This window comes from Convolutriloba macropyga, chromosome 12 (genome assembly GCF_964194025.1).
Source record: "Convolutriloba macropyga chromosome 12, txConMacr16.3, whole genome shotgun sequence".
Classification (NCBI taxonomy): domain Eukaryota; kingdom Metazoa; phylum Xenacoelomorpha; order Acoela; family Convolutidae; genus Convolutriloba; species Convolutriloba macropyga.
In genome coordinates, this window is record NC_134479.1 from 38,716,309 (window position 1) to 38,742,520 (window position 26,212).

General features: G+C 34.8%; 2 protein-coding genes across 3 annotated transcripts in view; both read left to right on the forward strand.

Moving 5' to 3' along the window:
- Positions 1-26,212, forward strand: part of LOC142351252 (protein BCCIP homolog) — a 443,863-nt gene that overhangs the window by 237,997 nt on the left and 179,654 nt on the right. The window lies entirely within an intron of this gene.
- On the forward strand, positions 448-14,940 carry LOC142350493 (brachyurin-like). The gene is made up of 5 exons (XM_075402343.1): positions 448-589; positions 750-865; positions 5,723-5,933; positions 14,093-14,164; positions 14,641-14,940. The coding sequence occupies exons 1-5, from the start codon at positions 448-450 to the stop codon at positions 14,802-14,804; spliced, it is 705 nt and encodes a 234-aa protein (XP_075258458.1). The 3' UTR covers positions 14,805-14,940.

A 26,212-nucleotide genomic window follows, 5' to 3' on the forward strand; every position in this document is an offset into this window, starting at 1 on the left:
CCTGATGTAAAGTTCAATTTTGGTTTAATTTCATTATTTAAAAGCTTTTTTTGTCGATGAGATTAATTTGAACATTTTAAAAACAATATTACTTTTTATACAGTAGCGATTATTGGCTATTTTTAAATCCAATTGACTTAATTACAATTTTTAGAGTTTATTTTGCTAAACTTATAGTTGCTATAACTTTGATTTATTAGGGAAATTGAAAAAAAAGTTATATAGATTCTCAATATTTTAATTAGAACTAAGATTTTAAAAATTCTGGGGAAAAACTCAAAAACTCACGATATATTAGCAACAATAAATCCACTTGATTCAAAACTAACTATACATTCAAAGATGGCTTTGTCAATAATACTTTCAGTACTCCAATTTTTGGCCGTTTTCTGTGACGTAGGTTACACTGCTTACAAAAACAACCGTCTTTTGCTTATTAATGAGCGAATGATTAACGGTGTAAAGTCACCACCAAGACCCTTTTTTGTTCGAGTGGGTCTGAACGAAAAAGACACCCTTTTCTGTGGAGGTACTGTTATTCACACTAGTTACGTAATTACTGCCGCCCATTGCCTCGCCCCAGAAAAAGGCTAGTGCCTCGATTATTTCGAATTATTATTAGGAAATAGATCTTGTTTCCACCGAATGCGCACCTGCTGCTATCATTTACCTATTAACGTGCTATATAATAACACACAATTTTTGTTGAGGGCAAAAAAACAATTTTGTGAAGCCAAATGGTGTTTTAGCCAGCGCTGTTTCAGTCCACGTGGGTAACTTTTCACAAGAAAACTCAAATTCGACACGCATTACAGTATCAAATTTCACAGTACATGAGAAGTTCAAGTATGGCTCGAAGGGAAAGGTTAGAATTTCATAAAACAGACCCAAAAACTTCACTGATTATCGAAAATATGTTTAAGAGCTCAAAGCAAATAGGTTTCTGAGTTTCCAATGCCCTGATCCTTGTGGTATCACATAATTGACTTCTGCAAATTTGGAGTATACAATTCCTGAATTTGTACTTTGTTTATTACTTAGATACGATTGCAAATTGTTGCACGTGACCCCTCAATCCCAATTGGTTATATAATACTTGAAAGGAAAGTATGTTTAACTGTATCAAACAATTTTTTGAGATCGACGAACACAGCTTTTGTTTCTGCAATACCGTCCTAACAATGTCGCCTGATGCTCTAATAAAAAATTCCTGAGCCTACAATAGTGTTCTTTTTCGGCCTAAATTCACATTGATTTTTGTTTAGTAGTTGGAATTTTTCCAGGCCAGAACAAAAAACTTTTATTTCAATTTTTCAATCAATTTTCCTACTTTTGGCACCAAAAATAGACTTTTGACTTGCCTTTAATTCTCATCAACTTTGTGATCTCCATTCTTATGCAGTCGGATGATTACTGCTTTCTTTGAGCAAATCCGGAAAACAGTGTTTTCAAAACATTTGTTGACCAAATAGGTAGGAGTCCAAACAACAGCAAACTGTATTTTCTTGAGTACAAATTTGTTGAGCCCATCAAAATCTGAGCTGTATTTTTTCAGGCTTTCAATTGCCACGGTTAGTGCTTTTTTGCTAATTTTGTGAACAAGCATGCAATTAACGATTCTATTTTTTGTGTTGTTTTTTTTGTTGAGACAATTTATCAGCTGAATTTTTTCAAAACGTGGCAAAAACTTTGTTGAAACTTTCTGTCTCTTCCTGCCATAAAGTATCTTGTAGTTGTTGTTTTTGTGTGTCTTCTCCTAAACTTTTGATATCATCGAAAAAAGTTTTGGTAGTACGCTCTGCGTTCATAACTGAAAACTTTTGTAAATAATTTTTTCTTTTTTCGAGCGCTCTCTCTTTTAGCAAATTCCTAGTTCTATTGTATCTTTTTTATTGTCATTTGTTTCTGTTGCATTTTTTTAAAAAAAATGCTTTTCTGCTGCAAGGTTTCAAAATATTCCTCAAAATATTCAAATTATTCCTGTTTTTCAAAATATTCTCCAAAACCTTTTGACAACTCGGATAAGCTTGTAATAGGTTTGAGGTAACAATTTGAAAACAATTTGGAATAGAACTAAGTACCATTTTTTGAGTTACGCTAGCTAAAATTTTGCAAAACTCAGCAAAATATGGCCGGTGCGAATTTACCGCAAATTCTGCTGAAGAACGATACAACTATCGATGCGTTTCAGATTGGTTTTTTAGAACTCTAACTGGATTTTTGGCGGAATATGTTTTCTGTAGACAATTTTTTGGGAATTCAGTTGAAATAGAAAAAAAATGCGGCTCTTTGAAAAACGCGTGCTCAAATAAACTTGTTTTCCCACAATTTCATCTGATTAATTTTCCCTACCAAGTTTTCCTCATTAGTCTAGTTGTTTTTTCACTACTTGGTCTAAATTTCTTACCATGTTTTGTCTAAGTTTCTTGCACACATTCACAAAAATTCATATTCGACTGTTTGTCAATAATTAACAAAAAATTTGCCATGTTTATATTTAAAAAAAATTAATTGCTCCCAAGTCTTGTACACAGCACTGTCTTGTGTCAGGGTCCTCCGTTGACTAAGATCTTTGTTCTGAATTCATAATAGAAAATAAATCATTTCCACATGTGAGCCTTGGTGTCTAGGCACGAGAAAGTTTGCGGACGACTGAGGGGAACAGCTCCCAAGGGGTAGGAAAAATTTTGGTCTAACGTGTTTTTAGAACCAATAGGTGAAACTGTTGCAGGTTGCAAATGACACTGCAATCGTAGTCTATGTATATAAGTAGTCCTAATTTGTATCACAGTTTTAAGGGGATCTGCTGAAATCCACTACTTTCAAAATTTAAAAAATGTTGAAAGCGATTCTGTTTAAAGCCACTATGCTAGTGCAAATGTAGAGAAGAAAGGCAGATTATGGGGGCTGATTTCTATACAAACTTGCCTTCAATTTTCAAACCTGACCTGTTGCACTCATTTCTGTGAAATAGTTTATTTGCCCAGTGACGTTTTGAAGCATCAAGTAATTCAATGATCAAAAATAGGCGAAAGCACAGAACTTTTTCTAACAATTATCAAAAAGGGCTGCTTAACTTGCATAATTCGTGAGTTTACAAAATTTTTTGCCAAATTTCGGTTCCTTTTGATGCCTCATTATTCCACAATTGAACGTTAACCTCACAACTTTTAGTTAACAGACAAAAAATGGCACATGTCTGCAAGCGGTAATTCTGCTTAACTTAATCTAAAAATTTTACGCAATTTTTTAGTTCCTTTCAAATTTTGACTAAAATTTGCCGTTGAAAAAGTGTGGTTAGATTGCATAAGTGCTCATAAAGTTATAAGTTTAACATCCCTTAATAACAAAAGAGCTATCAACTTGTTTTTCATTAGTATCTTTGGACTCGAAGAGGGGCAATGTTGGAGCATATTCTCACTGATACGTCTGTTGGATTATAATTGATTACGAAAATTCCAATAAAGAAGGCTCGCTTTTAGATCACGTTTATTAGCAAAATTAGAAACAGAGATTAAAGATACATTTTTTGTTAGTGCTCTTGTAAGGCATGTGTATTCTTTCGCTGTGAGAGGACTTTTTTTACCCACCTTCGGTATTTGAGAAAAACAGATCTTTCGTCTGCTCACTTTTTCTTACATTACGAAAAAGGTAAACTTGACTCCATCACGGATTATCAAGGTGTGATCTTTGGACAATTCTAGTTTGCTAGTACTGCCTAAGATTGATTTGGACAACATTTTTAATAATTTGTTGACCAAAGTTTACAGTTATCTGTGTTCAGCTTGGATTAAATGGTAAACTTGTTTAATCAGATGCAGTTTTGATCGAGCAACGAGAATACTTATTTATCAGAACTGCGCAACATTGATCAATACAGATATTCATTCTCTTTCAAATTTTTTATTATCATTTTTACTGTAATATAATGGAGTTTTGTTTTCTCTAGAATTACATTTTACACTCTATTAAATTCTCCCAATTTTCATTTTATTTCTATAGCCCTATTTTTTGTTGGTTTTACTATTTCAGGGTAATTGAGTTCAATCAATTTTAGAATGAGAGTTGTGCACAGGGACATTTTCAAGGTCTTCGAGAATCTTCTCTATGAAAACATTTGGCGCAAATCAAGAGAAACATTTTGACATTTGGTTCATTATGACATGGAGATCGTAAAGATTGTTATCTATTTTGTTTTACTAAGGAAATTTTTTGTAGATTTTTTTGTGTCTGGTTTAGATCCATAGCTAGATAATTAGTTCCCAGATTTAGCTGTTATTGATAACATGAAAAACTCGACTCCGATATCTGTTCTTAGGAAAGTTGGCAGAAAATTTGATTGATTCTGAGTAATTTTTTGACAATTAAGTTGAATTGTTAGTGCTGCACCTTCGAGCAGTTATGCTTTCCTTCAATGTGAGTCTTTCCTTTAATAAAAGGTTTTTTATTAACTAGGGATGTTGAATGGAAAAAGACTGTTTAGTCAAAGTTAGAGTTCTAAATACAGTTGCAGTTATAGTCACTTGATAAAAAAGGAAAAGGAGGAAATAACAAAAGAAACTCAACAGACCCACAAGTATTAACCTTAGCAAACAACATTCATCATGAAAATCTGCAAAATATAGCAAAAATAATTTTTATTGGGCAGTAAATAACGTCTCACCATTTCCTCCGTTTTAAACTTTCTTGAGCAGTAAATTGTTACTGTATCTTGTCTTGAAAGTTGTTCTTGAACGGCAACATATTTGTTACTGTGTCTCATCTAGGAATTATTGGAGCTGCAATTCAACTGATACGAAGCCCAGCTTCTGGTATGTCACCTCGTCGGTGCAAAAGGCAAAACCCAACATAAAATAATGTTTAAACAATTTGGCATAAACAGGTCTTAAAAATATATCTTTATCGTCAATTGTTTTTCTATCGAATTGAACTGGTGTATAAAAAGATGTCCCGTTTTGCGTGATTTCTAGCAGCCCAGCCCAATTCGATTTTGAAAAAGTAAATAAGATTGGCACATAGTCAGAACGAATTGTAATGCAACGGTAAGAGTATTGCGGATTAACAATTACAAAAGCGAGCTGAATAACAAACTATCGGGACAGTTTTTGAACCACTGACACCAACGGGGTGGTGTAAATCTTCCTAGTTGCAACTAAACATACGATTTCGTAGAAAGTTTGTAGAATGTTTGTTTTGATTCCGAGTAATTTTTTGACAATTATTTTAAATTGTTAGTGTTGCACTTTCGAGCAATTTTTCCCTCCATATACTACTTTGATACTAACTTCATATCCTCTATTGTAATGGGTTTTTTGGTTTGAAAATAGGTTTTATTATTAACTGGAGATGCGGACTTCTGAGAACTGATGAGAACTTTTTAAAAGCAACTGTCTCTATAATAGAGAGACAAAATAGAAAATCAAATAGAGATTAATTTCTCATAATTTCTTAACTCTCTTACTAGTGTTCTAAAAGATAGATGAATGTTCAACATACATTTCGAAAAAAAAATTAAAAATATAAAAACTAATCTAAAATATTTTCAAAATTACCTTGAAATAATGTGGAAATTCTCCATTTCCTTCAATATGTCAAAGAAAAGTTAATGAAGAGTTCTTTCAACATTGGGATATTGTTTACTAGTTGATTATGGTGACCTAAGGTAACATGGTATTTTTCCAGCTCCGAGTCGTTTCCGGAAACCTTGCGGCTGTTTTTTCAGGATAGAGCATTCGACATTGGAATAATCAAACTCTCACAGCCAGTTGGTCAGTCTCAAATAATTGGGCTCTGCAGTCATCGGACCTTCATGAGTCGGACCATTGGTGCATGTGGAATGGACACTACGTCTATATCCGGACATAATCATCCGCCAAAACAACTTGAAGAGATCACAATGAGAGAAAAGCGTGGTGAGGATTGTTCTGTCAAAGGTAATGTAACAGTTATACGGGTGTCCTGTTGTTTCACCCCCCCCCCCACACACACACACACACGCACCTCCCTATGCTCTTGACACCCTATATTTTTACCGCGTCTTCTAACCCATATATCATACTTTTTTTTCAAACCTGTAAATTAATAATATAACAGAAAGGTTTGCGTTCTTATTATCAGCTGTTTTGTCCATTTGTTCTGTTTTAACTGTAGGCGGTTTGCACATTTTTTAAATGTTTCTGATACTACTCTCTGATTCAAGTCTGTGTGGAGTTTCAATACACTAAACTTTGAAATAACTAATTCAGCTGGTAGGACATGCGATTTGAGAAAGATATCACAACAATGATCGAATTTACGACGCATATAACACACTTTTATTCCCCGCAAAAAAATTCCCCCCTATATTTTTTGCCCCATTCTAATCTTCCTACAAATAAAGATAACAGGCCTCAACCATATCTAAATAGTCTCATTAAAAGAGATTGAAATCGGGATGATATTGACTGAACCGTCAAAATAACACTTTCACACTTCAATCATTTCACCACGATTTCAATCTGTAAATAAGTTCCTCTCAATTTTCAGGAAAACAAATCCGAACATCAATTGTCAAAAGTAAAATTACAAGCAACAGCGAATTACTCATCCCGTCTAGACTCTAAAAGGAAATTTAAAAAAAAAGCGATTGAAAAATGGATCGATCTCCAAAATTATTCTTATTTTTATTGCATCTTGGAATCAGTATGAGAACTGCTGACTTTGAGCATATCATTGTGATAGTGTGTCATTTGTCTGTATGATAACAAAAAAAATATCGGTTGAGTAGGTCATGAGTTTTTTGTTAAAAGAAGAAAAAATATACTTGTGTCCTGAAGACCTCCAAAAATCAATGCTACAAGTGAGGCATTTCCGTACTCATACAAGACTGCCTAATTATTCAAGTAAAAATTGAACTTAACTAAAGCGCTTTTTTTGAAAAGCCGGCTGAACGATAAAATATAGAAACAATTGAAAGAACTGAGTGGGGATTTAACGCCCGCGGCAGCAGTTTTCTCGGCAAGCACCGATATTATCTCAACAAAGTGTGCATTGCCAACAAAACAACAGTGGACACAAACCTAGTGGCAATATAGGAAACGGCCTACCGGTTTTTGATTTGTGCAATGCGTCTAAATATTTTTTGACAGTTTAACATTGAAAAAAAAATGACCAAGAGCGTATTTTAATATATAGCAATTCAAATATGGTTTCAATTCTCGAGGGTTCTAAATTGTGGTTTGCTGAGAAACTATAAGTTGTCACCAAACTATTTGCAACAAACCTACACATTTCCCGTATGGATTTGTGCTACTACTCCTGCTTATTTTGTATGCTATCCGTCCAAGCAAACAGAAAAAAGGACAACCAATTACTTGATACCTTATGAAATATTGTTACAGAATGTATAACGTAAGCCAGATATGTTTCCCTAGATTTTGAACTTTCCCCTATTGATGTCTTTCTTGAATAACATATAGAATCATTTTCATCATCTTGCTGTTTGCACCTAATCAAAACTTAGCCTTTACTCAGGGAGCAAACTGGAATTTGTTTCTTGGAGGTTGACAGTTTGTCGCGATGGTTTAGTTGAATCTTTTTTTTGTGTTATTTTAAGTTTGAAATGCAACTGAATTTTTTTGAGTTTGTGCACTCATTGCGTCATCAAAGAGTTACGTTGAAGCCTCATATTAAGACTCGTTAAGAAGTTCGATCCCGGTCGTTACTTTTACGATGCAGACACTAGACAGGAACAGAGTTTTAAAAACTTCAGATTTAAAATTTGATATAAATTTTTGACCAATAACTTAGTGAAATTTTGAATTTTGATCTCTTGCCAACATTGTATGAGTATCTTGTAAAATCATTGGAACTCTGTTTAATATTTGATGCGATAAATGGATTTGATGTCGAATCAGTCATTGAAATTGTTAACCATTTAAAATGGTAGCCTTTAGTTTACCCTCAAAATTTAAACCCTAATTGAACATTTAAATAATTCAAAAAATAAATAAAAATTGAAAACGACAAAACAAAAAAAATAGATATATAAATAAATAATTAAAACAATAAAAACGTTTTTCTTAAAAATCAAGTAAACAAACAGATGACTAAATTTTAAAGAAATTATTTGACTGAACATTTTTTTAAAAGTAAATAAATAAGACCAATAATATACCACAAAATAAATATTAACATGAATACATAAATGAAAACATAGAAAAATAAATAATTAAGCATATAAATAAAAAGGTAAATAATTAAGAAGGTGAAATAAAGATAAAAATAGTAAATAAATAGTTTAACAAATAAATAAATAATTAAATAAAAAGGCTAAATACATTATTGAATAACTATGTAAATAAATAAATAAAAGAATAAGTAATTAATTATAAAAGTAAAAAAAAATAAATAAATAAACAAGAAAACGAATATATATATATATATATATATATATATATATATACATATATATATATACATATATATATATATATATATATATATATATATATATATATATACATATATACATATATACATATATATATATATATATATATATATATATATGAACGCATATTTTAATAAATAAAAAGTAATTAAATAAATTCAAAAAATATTTCAATAAATAATTAAATAAATACACAAAGAACATCAACCAATGAAATGACACGAAAGAAGAGAACTGAGAACTGTCGGCTAATGGGAACTCAGAGACAAATCTTGTAATCGAATAGTTAAATTAGAAATAATGGTTGACAACTGTGGCGATTAATACAAAATTCAGTCCCTATTCATTACCCCAAATTACCTCACTTTTACATTCATGGTGATCACATTTAATTTATAACTTCCTTGACTTCTTATGACATCCGATCTTAACTAGCTATCTACTCTGATAATTTACTTCTCCGAAAGATCAAGTGTCAACATATCACACATAACAAAATGAAAAGTTGGTGTTTGTTCCGAGAAGGACATCACGAAAAAGTGATACTTTGGTCCTCCACAATGCTTTTGTGAGTTTGTCTGCCGGCGGGCGATCGGTAGGTAAGTAGTTCAGCTCTAATAGTCGACTTTCGACTAAATTCCGAACGAATTGCACTTCTAATGCAAAGTGCTTTGTTATTCCGTGATTCATCGAATTTTTACTAGGAGCAATACAAGCTTGATTGTCTACAAAGACGTTTACTGGCTGCTGGATTTCTAAATCTATTTCTCGTAATAAGTTTACTAAATGAACTGCTTCTTTATTTGCCTCGACTACGGCGTTAAGCTCAGCTTCAGATGTTGAAGTAGATACACACTTTTGTAACTTGCTAGCCCAACTGATTGCACCTGAACTATTATAAAGTTTAAAACAAAAGCCACGTGTACTTTTTCTATTGTCTATGTTGCCTGCTCAATCTGAGTCTGAAAATCTTGTTAACTCCAGTTTCTCACTTTTTCTAAAAACCATCTTCTCTAATTTTGTCCCTTTTAGGTAACGTGAACACCCTTTTGCAGCGTTCCAATGTCGCTTTCCAGGATTTTGAACAAAAGAAATTATTAAATCAGCTGCGTGTGAAACATCTGGTCTACTCGTTAATGCCAGATAATTCAGGCATCCCACTATACCCCTATAGTCACATGATTGCATTTCTCTGTGCTCATTGCTGCCTATTTCTGTTGAATCTAATTTAGACAGTTTCAAGCTAATCTAATGGTAACATCTAATGGTGTTCCAAGTGTTTTCGATTCGCTCATGTTAAATTTTTCTAGCAATTTTTCTACATAAGCTTCTCGACTTATTTTATTTCGTTTTCTGTTCGCTCAATTTTTAAATTTAAGAACCAACTAAGATCTCCATAGCTGCTAATTTGCAATCTCTCATTAACTTCATTTTTAAAGTTTTCACAAAAATCTTTCTGCAATCCTAATATCACCATATCATCTACCCAAAGGCACACTAGTCCCTCAATAGCATTATCAGCTTTCTGTATGAAAAGACACTCATCTTGAATAGCCGCTGTGAAACCTAATTGGAGGAGAAAAGTTTTGATTGTTAAGTACCAATTTCTACCGGTCTGTTTCAATTCATATAAACTTTTCCTCAGCTTACAAATTAATGGATTTCCTTGCTTGTCAATTTCTTGAACCCTTCGGGCTGTTGCATGAAGATTTCTTCTTCGATGTCAGCGTTTAAGTATGCTGTTTTGATATCCATTTGTTTCAACTCGGTGTTGTTATATAGTGCTTAGCTTATCAGTACACGAATTGTTGAGAGGCATGTTGTTGGTGAGTATGTTTCGTTTAAATCCCCACCTGCAACTTGGCTAAATCCTTTTCCTACGAATCTTGCATTATACCTTGTTATCTCCCCCCTAGGACCAAACTTAATAGCAATGTGCCAGCGGCTACCAATGGGTTTATTTCCTTTGTTCTCTACCAGTTCCCAAACATTATTTTCCACTAATGAGTTGTATTCCAATTTCATTGATTCGTACCAGTTTTTATCCCTAATTGTTTCATCAATAGACTTAGGTAGTAATTCGTTGTTCACAATTTCACCAAGAAAGGCTACCGGGTTTAAATCTCTATCACTATCTGACTGATGCTTGTTGACTATCTTCTCCTTTTTTTCTTTAACTTCAATAAACATTTCGTTTTCGTTGAAGGTTACATTCCGAGATTTTCTAACCTTAAAAACCCCTTTGTCATTTCGAATACCTATCAGATATGTCTTACTACTGTCTGAAAAACCCCCAATTTTCCTATTTGAGAAGTTCTATCAATCTTACCTCAAAGATTTTTTTCAACATGAACAAAAACTGAACAACCAAACACTTTGATAGACTCTAAGTTAGGTTTCTTCTGGTACATTGCCTCAAAAGGTGTCTTTTGAATACTTGAATGGAAACAAAAGTTTTTAATCTCACTTGCCATATTAAGTGCATATGGCCAATACTCTTTTTCTAAACCTGACTGCTCTAAAAAGCATCTAAACATTGGGGTGAAAGTCCCCAAATTCCTCTCAACCTTTCCGTTCTCTTGTGGTGTGTACGGTGCCGAGAACTCAAGTTTAACACCTTTTTGTCTACATAATTGTTTTATGTCATTTGAGGCATATTCCCCTGCACCGTCGCAAACTATGGTTCCTGGTTGTCCTATGTCTGCAAAAAACTGTTCAACTTTTTCAAAAGCCTCGTCCCTTGACCTCAAAAAATAAAGATTCTGATATCTGCAACTAACGACGAACCCTATTGCATACTTGTGGTCATCGACCGTATCCGGTTGGATTGGCCCTAAAACGTCAGAATGGACAATTTCTAAGGCTTCGCTTGCTCTTGTTCCTGAGTCGTTTGGTACTGGAAGTTTCTTTAATTTTTTAGCTGACACATTCCACAGTTTGTTAAGTCTTGTTAAGCTTTGTTTTAGTCCTACTGGGTGATCTTTTAGTTTGTATATGTCCTCAACATTATTATGGCCCAAACGCTTATGCCACAAACTAAGGGGATCGCCATTTGCTAAATTGCACTGCTCTGAGATTTCTTCGTAATCAATGTTGTTCCAGATAAACAAGCTATCTCTTTCCTCAAAAGAGAAAATTGTTCCCTTCTTAGTTCATATTTGCAAAGTTCTACCAAATAAGACCTCATTGCCTGTTGGTCTAAGTTTTGAAATTGATACCAGTTTCTTTGTGTTCCTCGGAACAAGCAACTCATTACTTAATCTTATTTTTCGCTCTGAGACATTGGAATCCAAAACCCTAATTTCAACTGTTCCTTTCCCACAAAATAAAGTTTACTGCGGTTTGCATTAGTGATGGTACCCGAATATTCCTTGTCTATATCTATGAATAAACTTTCGTCCTTGATTATATGACTGAAAGCACCTGAGTCCAAAACTAGCTCGTTTGCAGGGTTGTTTTCTGACGTTTGAAAGAAGGAAAAGATCTTTTCTTCTTCTTCTTCTTCTTCTTCTTCTTGTTCTCAATTCCTCTCCTCAAATAAATTTTGCGAGCCTCTCTGATTGGTTCTCCTGTTTTGACTTACAAAATTTTTCTCAGTTTTCTGCTGCTTTCTACAAAATTTAGCAATATGTCCGTGCTCACCACACTTAAAACATTTTATTGGTGAAGTTTTGGTATGTTCATGAGTCGTTTTCTTAAGCCTACATTCTTCTGCGATATGTCCCATTTTCTGGCAGTTGAAACATTTCCTTTCCTTATTAGAGAAAACGCTCTCTGTTTTTGTTTTTACATTTTCGTTATCGAAGTTTATTAGGTCTCGTAAAAATTCCTCTAGAGTTTTCTCGTCTTTGCTGTACTTCACGAGTGTTGCAATATTTTCATATTCCTTCGGAAGCCATTTTAAAATTATTGAGACAAACATTTTTTCACTGATTCCTTCATTCACTGGTGTTAAGTTGTATTGCATATCATCTGCTCTGGTGAGATCATCTACTATACTCTCACTTGAAGTCTTCCTAAGGCTCGCTAATTGTGCCATCAATTTATGTAGCTGAGGCCTCTCGAAACTTTTGAAGCGTTTACACAGTACATCCCAAGCTCTAGTGCCATCACCCTTATGTGGTCTAAGAAAAAGAACTGATGTTTTGTCTAAAGCCTGAACTAACTCTTACCAAAGTCTTCTTTTTCTCTTCTAATTTTTCCCGGCCCTTTTCTATAGCTTGCCTGCGTTGCTCCTCTGAAGAAGTATTTCTAACAGTTTGCATATAATCTACATAGGTGGCTTCCCACTAAGAACTTTACCAAGTTTTAGAGAGTGCATACGAGCCTCAAACTGTTCAGCAAAATACAAGAAATCATCCTCACGCCCGCTGAATACCAATCTATCTGATTTTGAGCTCATTGTTAGGCCTTCCTTACTTTCGTTTAATTTCCGTTCGTCTTAAACGAACTCGTTAACTTTAATTGTTCCCTTCTGAACCAAAGTCTTATGCTGCCCAAACAAATCTGTCCTTTGTTTTTCTAAACTATTACTGCTCTAGGTAAATACTCTTTCGTAAAAAAGTTCGGGCTTCGAAAAATTTTGTTCGGACTTAGATCAAAACTCCTTTTCTTTCTACAGCGTTTTTGAATCTGTTGCCTGTTGGTGGCTTTGTTATAGGACGACGAAGCGGTGAGTCTTTATATTCGTGTGTCATAGATGCTTTATGGCACCAGGTTAGCACTTGTTGTATTATGGTAGCACTTGTTACAGAAACAAAAAAACACTAAGAAAAAAGAGTTTGGTCGACTAAACTAATCTAGAAGTTGGTGTTCGGTTCGAGTTCTGTAATATCCTTGACAAAATCGAAAGCAGGACATTGACCTTGAGCCAGGGTTTTTCTGCCGCGATTAAGCACGATGAGGATACCAACACCCTCCGAGGATAATGTACTCCAACCCTAATCCTAGTCCTATTTAAGAAATGTTTTACCACCAACTTATGACTCTTTCGACCAAACTTGTATCTTACAGAAGCACAGCACACACATTTGAAGGTGAAACAGTTGTTTAAGCTGAGCCGTTCTCAGCTATACTAAGCAATCCTGGTTCCCCTACAGCTCTGTTATACAATTGAACCTCTGCGCTCCTTACTGATCCCCCACAACAGCTCCACTCACTCTTACTTCACAAGCAGAATCCACTGCTTAGCTACACACACTTAGCACTCCACGATTGAAGTCCCCCAACCAGGTACACAAGCTCTCGACTCCACAGATGAAGTCCCCCAACCAGCTACACAAGTTTCTTACTCTTGCTCCTTCTGGTCTCACTTGGCCACTTCTTGACTACAAGGCTTGTCTCTCTTTGTCTTCTCTGTCTTCCTCCCCCAGTGATTTCAGCGACCCTCTTTTATAGCAAAGAGGCGCAGCAACAAAGTTTTCTCTTTTTTTCGAGGGGGTTTGATTACTTAACTTAGAAAAACTCTGGGTCCATAACCTGTCGGCTAATAGGAACGCAGAGACAAATCGTGTAATCGAATAGTTAAATTAGAAATAGTGGTTGACAACTGTGGCGATTAACACAAAATTCAGTCCCTATTTATTACCCCAAATTACCGCACTTTTACAAGAACACGGTAATAGCTCTGGAATTTGTACGTGGTCCAATGTTTTTTTTCAGGTTGGGATAGAGAAGTTCAAATCTGCCTGCAAGATCCAGAAGGATTACAAAGAAGTTGTTTTGGTGACTCAGGTATGTTCACAATGTACTTCAACCGCAATCTGATTTTGCGTAATTATATAATATAGGAAGTATCCGTATGGACACTTTTTTTGCCAAAATATCTTTGCTCCAGTTTGACCTCTATCACTTTAACCATGTCTTTCATACGAGTTTATCTTTCAGACAGATTTTCAAATTTTAGTTCAGTCGCCTTAACACAATTTTTTACAATGAAAAAGTTTCGTATATATCAATTGGAATGCGCTAAGATAAAAAACGCAGCCAAATTAATGAATATACTGAAAAGCGATGAATTTTGTCTGAAATGCGATGAAAAGCGCTTATTTTTCAAAAAAAATCATTTCTCAAAAAATCCAAAAATCAATCACGCGCTCAAAAGCACTAGAAAGGCTGACAAAAAAAGTTCAAAAAATTCAGTGCGTAAAAATAGTATAGCGTAGATGAAGGTTTCGGAATCACTGACGTTTAGAATATTGACGTTTTAGGAGGACCTGTCTACCCCTTAGATGACAACGGTGACCCAATTTGTCTCTACGGTATTCACAGTTTTGGTCGTGGGGGGCAATTCTGTTACAGTCAGGGTCAGATTGAAACACGTGTGTCTGCTTATGCTGACTGGATTGCTGAACAAATGGAGCAAATGCGATGAGAAAAAATAAACAAAAACAAACAGTGCTCTATTTATCATCAAAATACAAACATTTAAATGTTGTTTATAAAAGGGAACATACATTTCCATTTATGACGTTGTATGGAAAATATAATGCGAAAAAGGCCTCAACTAGTTCGACGTTTTCACTTGCGAAGCTTTGATTTCTAATTCAAATTCGCTTTTCGACGGAATTATTGTCGGACTCAAAATCCTCTATTACTGTTGTCTGATAAGTTTTTTCAGGAAAATTTGTATAGGGCCTTTCTGAACAGTAGACACTACTTCCCTAGTTTAGACCTCGGAGCACAGACTTGAAATTTTTTTAGAAAGTCTAATGTTAGAAGTCTCTCAAGCGTCCTATTTCTGTTCGAGCATGGTCTCTATGTCGAGCAAAACTATAACATTTTATTTTGGTAGAGCTAAAAGTCAATGAAATTGTAGATCGAGCTAAATTCGTACATTTCCTATCTTTCAAAAATCGTGTCACATGGGTTTGACGTTCATAAAAACAAAAGCGAAATCGAGAAGGATTTTCGGTTTCGACTGCAAAATATGCTTTCGTCGATTATGCTGACGGATTTCCTCATTTTGCTTAATTTTTACGTCAGCGGCTTTTCATTTTGGTTAGTTTTTTAACTAAAAAATTTGCAAACATAGTATTACTAAGGATCAGTTCTTTTTGCTCCCAGTTTTCCAAAAAAAAACTTTGATCCAAGCTCGCCGAAATTTTGAAATTGAAGTGTTAGGGAAAAATACAATATAAATAACAGCGAGAAATTGAAATTGATATCTTGAAGCCGCAATGAATGAACAAAAAATATTGGATAAAAACTGGAAAGTGACCCGAAATTACGGTGTGAAAAACAAAAACCGCTAAACAAACATCAGTGTGAGAAAACGTGATAAAACAATCAAACGCAAATTAGCATTAGTCTTAAAAAGAATAAAGAAATCCATCCACTAAAACGAAGCTAATTGCCAAATATTGACTGATACACTAAACAATTCAATTTCACGGAAACGTCACTGATCCCTCATCGCATAGCAGTACATTTTTCACAACAGGATAAGTGGAGGCATGACAGAAACAAATCGTTTTAAAAGTGGATCTTTTAGTCACAGTTATTCCAGCGGAGGCTCGAAAAACCATGGAGTACACTTTTGGATCAAAAATAAAAATACATATCTCAGACTATACTTGACTGGTAAGTACGGGCACAAGAAAAATCAAAAACAGGTTTTTGTTTGCTTCGGCAATTTAGACGATGACAATTTCAGAATAAATTTTCCTATATGTTCTTTGCGAAAAAGGGATCGATTGATTGGGATACAGATTTTTGTTTCTGATTGGGATACAGAAACAAAAACTAGATTTCGCCCCTCGGAAAAAACCGCTTTTGCAGTATTGTCTCGTGTTGCCGATTACACTAAAAAAATTTGCTCTTTTCTCGGATCAACGCACTAACATTAGGAAGTCTTGGTGCTAAATTTAGCACAATTTGTGGCCACCCATCACCACGTCCTCTATTAAGCAAATCCGATAAATTCAATTGACTTATTGATTGCAAAAAAGATAAAAACCGCTTCGCCATTGCAATCAAAAATGCGATCATACCTTTGATTTGAAGTATAGAACAACTAACAGTTGACAGATGCGAGCTCATCACTTTGTTTCAACTCAAATGAGGAGCGCTATAATGTCAATAAACTAGAAATATTTGGGATGAAATCGTCAATTGTATATTTCAAAAAAACTATTTCGGTGGAAATCAATTTACAAAAATAACCGACCACATTGCAGGACTTGGCATAATCAAACAACAACGCTCTAATAACTCATAAAACAGTCATTTAAGCCTTTGTGTTGAACTTCTCCTTCTTTATCGACTCTCAAAATTGGGTTTAGTTGATTATTTCAACAAGATTAGAAAGTGTCATGAAGATACAGAATTAATTAATCAAGATAAAAACTAATTTAAAACAAACCTCCCTCACAGGAAAACATTTGAAATTAAACATCGAGGTAAAAGCATATGATTTGTATTCTTTACAGAGAACACGTTCGCCCGCCAAAGAGACGAAGCTGAGATTGGCGATAGCTTCTGACTTAAATTAAATTCCAAAATCTTTCTAGCTTTTCGACGCAAATATCGAAAATAATTGTTTGAAACCTCCTGCTACGTTACTTAAAACACTCACGTAAACGTTTAAAATTTCCGAACGTCTGCGGTGCCAGAAGTTAAAATGCCAGAAGCTCCTACTTAGCCAGAAGCTGACTTCCGTTGACTTTCGTCATTATAAAACGTGCCCGTTTCGTACTTTAAGCATAGTTAGGTGACTCTGCAGAAATCATTTCGAAATTCTGAGTTAAAATCTGGAACCACTTCGCCGATCTCGATAAACGCCAGAAGTGCTCAGTGACTTCAATCAGAGTCAAGTAACCATTACTTAAGGAAACACGGTTGACAACTCATGACACCTCATGAGAACAAAAAACAAACAGTTTATTTCTGAAAGTAACTAAACAAAATGCTTACCAATTCTATGAATGAAATTCTCTAGTAGACTAAAGAAAATTCTATTTTAAGAAACAATTTGTTAGCAGATTTTTTTTCAGCCGGAAAAAATTCTAGCAGATTTCAATCGGGCCATGAAATGCTTCCTGAACAAATAAACAAAAAAGAAAGCTATTACATCAAGTAAGTTGTTCTTGTTCCGGATATGTGTGATTCAAAAACCAACAAAATGGCTCACGCGAGTCTGCGCGAATTTCCAACATATATCTCTACATTGCAAAAAAGCCAACAATTTCTGTCAGAGAAACCACTGGGAGCGTCCCAAAGCAGCTTACACATATTGGAGAAAATTACGTGTACTGTTTGAAGCTGAAAATATGCCGTCTTTTTTCGGCAGACAAAAACAAAACCTTTTTAGCACATTCTTGGAGGATACGCATTGTATACCTTCAAGAACAAAGACAGAAGTAAATTTCACAAACCCTCACATACAATACACTCACAAGCACAATCACACAAACACAAATTTCAAAAAAATTTGCCTGAAGTCTAATATTTTCCAAAATCTGTTCAAAGAAGAGTTTTTACAAAATTTTACAAAAAAAAATTAAATTGACTTTTTGGGCTTGAAACTCCGAAGAATTGCGCGTGACAAACAAATCTCCGTTTAGCCTAGCTAAATTTTTTATTATTTTTGCGTCTATTTTTTTATATTAAATAAATAAAAAGACAAGTTTTGAGCAATGGAAAGAAGCCAGCCTTGCTATATATTCCTCCATTTTGAAAAATTGTTGGAAAAATAACAGATAATTACGCTTAAAATTTTCGTTATCCATACCCAAACGTTCGTGATGACCACAGTAATATTAGAAAAATTTGAATGTAGCCAAAAGTATGAGTGAGAAATTGGTTCTTGTTCTCACTAACTAGCGGTAAAGAGGGTCTTCCAATTTCGATATCGAATATCGCTATCAATATACAGGTTATTTAACTGGTTTTAAAAATTCTCCATTGTAATTTAGAAAATGAAACGTGTCAAGTCAAAACCATAACATGTGCCAGAATAAGTACCTGCTAGATATAACAAGTTGTTAGTTTATGGAACATAAATTCAAGTAGGGGCACACTACAAGACCTTCAAGATAGTTCCCCGGGTCTAGGTTTTGCCGAAAAAATAATACAAGACTTTCTCCTTCTCAAAACTGACAAAATTTTAAACAAAGTTTGAAGTGATTTGAACAACTCTCTGACCCGATACGAAATACCTAATTCAAGTCATAATTTCGCGAAAATCGCAATTTTCCTTACAAAAACCTAATATTTTAGCTAGGCAAGCTACACCAAAGAGTCTTGGCCTTTTAGACTCCCTATACACATGGGGTCTCTGTCTATGACATTGAACAGATTTGAACGACTTCTTGAAAAAAAAACTGTTGTTATTGATCTTCCGGCGTTAAATTCTGTTTTAAAAGAACACAGATCAAACAAAACGCATAACAGTTAATCAGTTAAATGTGTGGATCGGTTTCTACCCTACAATTTCAAAATGGAGCAAAAAGTGGGGCGAAAATGAATCTGTCAATTACATTTCACTAAATCCATAAGCAAAAGCCAAAGTGAAATCTACTTATAACGAAAATATGTTAGCTGTAAAAATCTCTCAAAATTAGACAATCCGTTGAAGAAAACATATAGCTAAAAAAAACCGACACTTAATGATTTAATACATATGGTAAAACACAAACCACCTAGAAAAAGACAAATAAGATAAAGCATTGTAATCTCTACCTACAAAAACTATTAAACTTTAATAAATGGATCGCAACAAAAAATCATTCCATTAAAAAATTATGACCATTCGCACTGCAGTTAGACCATTCAAGTTTGGACGCAAATTTAAATTCAAGTAGGGCAATTGCTACGCAAATTGCGACTTCAATTAAGAATGTTAATCCCGCATTACATAATGCGCTGAAAGTATATAGCAATTTCCCGGATACGTGTGCTGACTTCGCGAAAAAATCAAATTTTAGAGAACGTAAACAATGTGAACAAACAGAATAAATACACATAATTTTCAATATCAGAGCACGTATTGGAGCTCCAAGAGTAAATACTCAGCAAAGATCAACCCTTTGTTTGTTGACCAGAACTAGAGTTGCAACTAACACATTGTGTGATAAGCAACGCCAAAGCCAGAACAGAGGAGACCAGCCAGTACAATTACGTTTTGAGGAACGATTTTGCGCGTGAAAAACTGGTTGCTCATGCACTGACGAGATGACAGCTATTTCTAAAGCCATAAAAGAGGCTGTACTGAACGAGATTCAATCAACCCATCCAGGCAGCTTCACGATGATATATCTAGCAAGAAACTGTTGGTGATCATGTATTCACTGAAATGTATTGGCTAACCAAACAAGTGTCAAGCATGCGCGGAAATTGGCAACAACTAAAAACTTGTCATTCTGCGTTGCAAATGTAAAGGTTAAAAAATTGTAAAGAAACGAATAATAAAATCCAAATAGATTTTGCAGGACCTTTTTTCAACGAGAGAGACATTGAAAAATACTTTTAACCGCTATTGACAGTTGTTCAAAAAATCCCATTGTTCAAACTTCTGTGCCTCAGAAATAAAAGCAAAAGAATTCTTTGCAGGAAAGAAAGCAACAAAAATCTTGCAGAAAAACTCTTATATATTTCTTGCAGGAAGTGTGCCTCAGGAATGAAAGCAAAAAAATTCTGGCAAACATATAAACATATATTAAAAAACGGCAATTCCTATAGCAATAAGTTTAGATCAAGCTAAATGCCCGAGGTGAAGGAAATGTAAACATTTCTGCAAAGAAAATACTGTTGAGCTATTATTTTGACATGCAAAGGAGCTTAGAGCCATAGGGTTTGTAAAAGAAATCAGTCAAACAGTTAAAATACAATTATCACTTCTTTTTCGTTAAACCCAATTCAATAAAAACTTATATAATAATTATTCATTTATTCAATACCCGCAATTTTACAAGAAAAAGAATATGCAGACAAAGCACTACTAATTTTCCCTTATTTGAAGCAAATTTTGGTACAATAGGCAACACTCCAATTTCAAATAAAGTAACAACAGCAGACAATAAAATTCTAACTTATGAAAAAATAAAAAAACGATTATTCAGACAAGGATAGAATCCCAGGGAAATTTTAACTCACTGACGCTCAGTGGGCAGATAAGGGAATAAGCAGCAACACGGAAATCGAGCGAGTCATTTGCGCAGCGACTAACAATCTGACAAACTCAATTCAAATGAGGATTGAAAAAAAAATTGAAAAACCGCTTCCCTATTGCAATCGAAAATGCCAATCATGCATCTGATTTGAAGTAGAAACACTAACAGTAGTTGGTTGCAAGCTTATCACGTTTTTTCAACTCAATTGAGTAATGCTATAGTGTCAATAAGCTAGAAGTATTTGGTATGAAATCGTCATTTGTAAGTTCCAAAAACTCTGTTCCAATGGAAATCAGGTTACACTAATTACCGATCACATTGTGTGACTTTGGTGAGAAAAGAAGAGCGCAAAAACTAAATGCCGGAAAACGCCTAAAGAAGACCTCGTAAAGTGACGGAAAAGCGTTAGCGCAGAATAGTGCTAACCACAAACGGACCGAAAAACGAAAATACAAGGCAAAAGAGAATGAACAAGACAAATAGTCCTAGCGACGATGTTAACGTTGTATAAACACGCTATTTTAATTCCACGGCTAGCATTGTAACAATGTCTATGGAAATGAGAATACCGAAAAAAAATCCCAAAAGAAACAAACCAATTGCTACACAACTGTGATATCTCTTACTACTGAGATATGTTTTTGAGCCACGAATACGTAATAGTTTATTAACGTTGGATTCGAGGTGCGAATCCACTGTATTCTGTGAAGTGTAGGATTACAGCTCTCAATTTTATGAGACAATAGTGTTACGAACACGGCACTTTTTTAATGACATGGAATTCTGTCTCGATACCTTGGTGAATTATTCTGGTATCAAGACAGGAGAGATTGAGAACAACTGAATTTCAAAGATTAATTGATGAGAATGAAAAATTATTTGTGGTAATAAGTGTGAAAGCGTGAACATACAGAAAACTTGACTTTACAGTCAGAGTTAAAGTTCTATCTATGTGAGTACATATATGAATAAACTTTTAACTTAGCTAACACTGGGACAACTAAAATTTTAGGACACTTTGTAGGCGTACCACATATCCGCGGCTTTGACAAATTTTAAACTGCAAATACTAAAATTTCTATAATATAATTAACATAATTACTGGTTACTATAATAATTTTTTAATACTCACAATAGCAACTAGAATTGCAACAAATTAAGATAAATGGAATTGCAATGGCATTCCAAGTGAAATTAAAAGATAATGTAATCCATTAACGTTTAAATATAAATTTAAACAAATGATTTAAATTAGGAGGCAAATGCATCACAAGTTTAACGTCATATAAATAAACAGACTTCTCACATCGAATGATAACAACATAATTTCGTTCACAGCATAGTTGTACATCAAATGATTTAAATCAACAAATAAATTAAAATTGAGACTAAAAATGAAATTGGAAATTTAACTGGAAAAGTATTGAGTTAACTGATTATGAATACAAGTCAATTAAAAGTTTTTAAATTTGAATTTCAGCATCGAAAAAGCTCATCTTGCCTTCACGTTCGTAGTCAGCATAATCAGATTTTTCTGGAGACCAAGTACCGACAGGTTGAATTTCTGGTGGACTTACAACCGGTAATTCAGAGGATGTTTCAACGGCTGGTGGTTGTAAGGCCTCCTCCTGAATTACTGTTTCAATTACTGGATAGTTCTGTTTTTGGCGTTTGCGCTTCGGCCGTGTTTCAGGATTGCTTACTGAACACACTGCACTCTGGATTCCAAAGTAATATGGAAATTTTTTTCCTCTTAGATTTTGAAGTTGTCGGGTTGACAGTCGAAGAAGCCGCTGAAGAAGCTGCTAACGAAGAAGCGGTTGAAGTTTTCGTTGTAGCCGACAACTTGCGTGACCAACTTGTTCCGACTTGGGGTTTCTTTGGTTTTCGGGACAAGATAGCCTTACAAATATTGCTCTTCGAAGCATACCGAAGTTTTGGAAATTTTGGAAGCATTATCGGCTTGAGGTTGTCGGTGCCTGATCTGTATATCGCCTCTGTACTTTTTATTAAACCTCTTCGAGTATTGCGCGATTTTTTTTTTCGTCGTTTTATCATACGGATGTTGTCTTTTTTGGGCATATTGCCACAGCTCCGTATTACGCTCCGCTGTTGCGAACTTTGACCTCTGGTACACCTGGCTCTTTGATTGCCGTTGTTGTAGGTGATGTTCAGAAGACCGTACTGCCTGGTGCTAACGTCTCCTAGAGTCCCCTCAAATCCCGCTTCGAACGCTTGGAGACTTTCAGGGCCATTTTTAATTCTAGAGATCGTTCAAGAGTGGTATCGGGGATGACAATTTAGGGTGCAAAAAGAATATTGAAACTGACTTGTTCTTGCCCCCATTATATCGTCTGCCCGCGTCCACTTGAGCCTTTGTCATGGCTTCTTCGACTAGAATGTCGCTCCTTTCTCCAGTTACCCGGTCGTTGTCGTCCAGGTAATCCTCTACTGTGACTGTGTCAGCGTCAAAATAGTGATTAAGAATTTTTTCATTTGACAGATTAGATGACTTTGGTATTGTGCTTATATAACTAAGTAACTAAGTGGTGTGTTTGGTTTACTTCCAAATGTGCTTGGAAAGGTGTTACTTTTGTGGTCTTTTGTTTGAATATACGTAATTGATAGACTATTGACTTTATTGCTTCTTTAGTTGTGAATGTTTTATTTTTGTTAGCTAATTTCATTTAGCTTAGTAGCCTTTTAATTGTTTTTTATCAAACGCTCTACTGATCCAATAGCGCCGTGATTTTTAGCAGGAGCTTTAATAATGTTGATATTGACTTTTTAAGCAACGTGCTGCATCTAGTCTAATATTTCGGGAACTCCATGTATCTGTATATATTCATCAAGGAATTTGATTACATTAGGTCCATTAGCTTTATCAAAATTTTCCACTGTAGGATACTTAAAGAAACGGTCTATACATACGAGAAAATGTATATCTTGATCTCTTTCACTGGTAATTGATCCTTCTAAGTCTAGTTGAATTTCTTCGTTAGGTTCAAAACAATTTACTAAAGGTTGCCACTTCGATTATAAAATGACGGGTTTTAGATTCGTGCCAATCTCAGTGCATGGTTTGCACTGTGCGGCGTTATTAAGTATTTCCCTATGCATATAGGGCAAAAATGCATATTGACCCAGGGTAATCATTACCCAACTGCCTAGATGGGTAAAATGCAAAGATTCGAGAACCACATCTTGTATAGATTGTGGTATGTCCACACGTTCCTCCACACGGACACATCCCGAGCGATTGTTTGTGTCCCTCCATAATGAGTGGAGGTAGGTGTTGACCTCCTCACATTGTTGTTCATCGCCTGGAAGGATGCAATCCGTCACTTCCTTCAAGAATGCAGTGAGTACTGCGAGAAATCCTTGCGTGAACAATTGGTTCAGATTGTTCTCAAGGACCTCCTCCTTTGAGCGTTCCAAGTTTCATGATGCTGGGCCCTCCTTAGAAGAACGGGTAGAATTGAAGGCCAATTTGGGTGTAGAATAGAAAGTTACTCGGCTGGTCGCAGGTGTTGATGGAGTTTGTTGTGAAGCATTTGAGGTATTCATATCTAAATTTCCGAAAGGCTGGTTTACAGAGTGAGAGAGAAGCAACTGATTTGTGCGGAGATTTAAGACAGAAAGCAATTTGGAATGGTTTGTTTGTTGGTCTATTGAGGCACGTGTGGAATGTGTGTGATTTCCGCTGTTAAAGTGCTGTGATTGAGGTTTTGTGGTGTGGTATTTATCTAAATTGCTGCAATCGCGTCACGAATGCGGGTAATTGTGGCCACCGCAAATTCCTAATCACATTTGTTTGCAACTTTTGCTTTTGGATTGTGTTAGCCAGAAATGTAATCTACCAGCCCCATTTTTGCGCCTGGTTCAATTCAATATTTAAATCAAAAGGTAATAATCGATCCACCCAACGGGTTAAACAACTCTTATAAGTTTTGTTAGATCTGTGTTCCTTCAACATTTAAAGTAATGCCCGATGATCTGTAATGATTTTGAATGGTTTTCCAAAGAAGTAGTATTTGAAATACTAAACGGACCACACCACTCCTAATAATTCTAATTCATTGTTGCTATAACGTTCTTCATTTGAGTTCAGGAAACGAAACGCGAATGAGACTGTATGCCAATCTGTTGGTGATCGTTGTTCTAATGCAGCTCCTAATCCAAATCTAGATGCATCGCACTCGACCAGGATTTCCAAGTGTGCATTATAGTGTGTATTCCCTGTGAGGTTTGCTACTTTTATTTTAATATGTTGGAAATGAGTTTTAAGTTCACTATTCTAAATAAACTTATTGTTCTTATTAAGTGAAGGTCGAAATGTATAACATAATTGAAAAAGGTTAGGGATGAATTTAACAATATAATGTACAGAGCCTAAAAAGGATCGAAACTTTTAGGTGCTGTCAAATTTTTAATTGCTGATGTTTTAGTTTCAAGTGGTGCGATTCCAGATTGTGTAAATTTCTAATCTAACCATTCTATTTCAGTTTTAGCGAAATGGCAATTGGGTAAGTTTATTCTCAATTTATCCTCGTCTAATTTTTTAAAACATTAAAAAACTAACTTAAAGTGATCTTTTTTTGAGCTCACTACTATAATGTCATCTAGAAAACAACGGCTATTTTCTAGGCCAACTAATATGTAATCCATTAATTTTTTGAATGCCACTGGCATGTTAGTTAACCCATAAAATCCGGTAATAAAGCGATATGTGCCTGTACCCTCACCGCTAAAAATGTTAAAATTGCAATTAGGAGCTGTTTCCGGGTCTAACTTTAGTTGGCTGTATGCGTATTTCAAATCCAGTGTTGAGAAATAAATTGATTCATGTGATGCGTTTGCGTTCAAGTTTTGTTGTATTGTGTCAATTAGATTATCAGTATTAGGCATTTGGTAATGTTTTTGTGTAAAGATTTATTCAAAATCTTGGAGTCTAACTCCAGTTTAACTGTTTTATCTCTCTTCACAGTAATAACAATTGGGGATATGAAGTTTTTATCGGAACAACTAAATAATTGCATGATGTGCTTTTCATCTAATAGTTTTTTAACTTCTGCGTTAACTAAAAGTCGAAGATTAACAGGAACTCGGCGTCCTTTTTGATGTGTTGGTGTATATTGTTTATGAAATGTAGTTTTAACTGTGTGTTTTAGTGATTTAACAATTCAAAAGATTAAACCAGGGATGTCAAATGCTATTTGTTTCTTGTTTAAACAATGATTTTAATCAACATTTGAGACTTGTTTAGTTTGTGTGAGTGATAGTCTAAGCTGAAAGAAGTAAAGAAGAGATCTCGTCCAATTATTGGTTTATGGCCGTCTTCAACGACTGTAACATTGACATTTGCAGTTGCCCAATTGTTACATTTTACCGATGTTTTAATTACACCGATGATCTTGATTAACTCGTTGGAGAAAATCTTTAGCTGTTGTATCTCCAAAGATTGTACCCAAAGATTTCTTGACAATTTGATACTACTGTGTTTGCTAGACTTCTGTTAATGATAGTGCAAACGCTCAACGAATCCACTAATGCTTTCATTTCTGTATTTCCGAAGCTAATGTTCACATTAACTGGTTCTACTTGTCTGATATTGTCACTCTCAGAAATTATAGCAACACAATTCGTCAGAATCAGAAAATTCGTGATAATC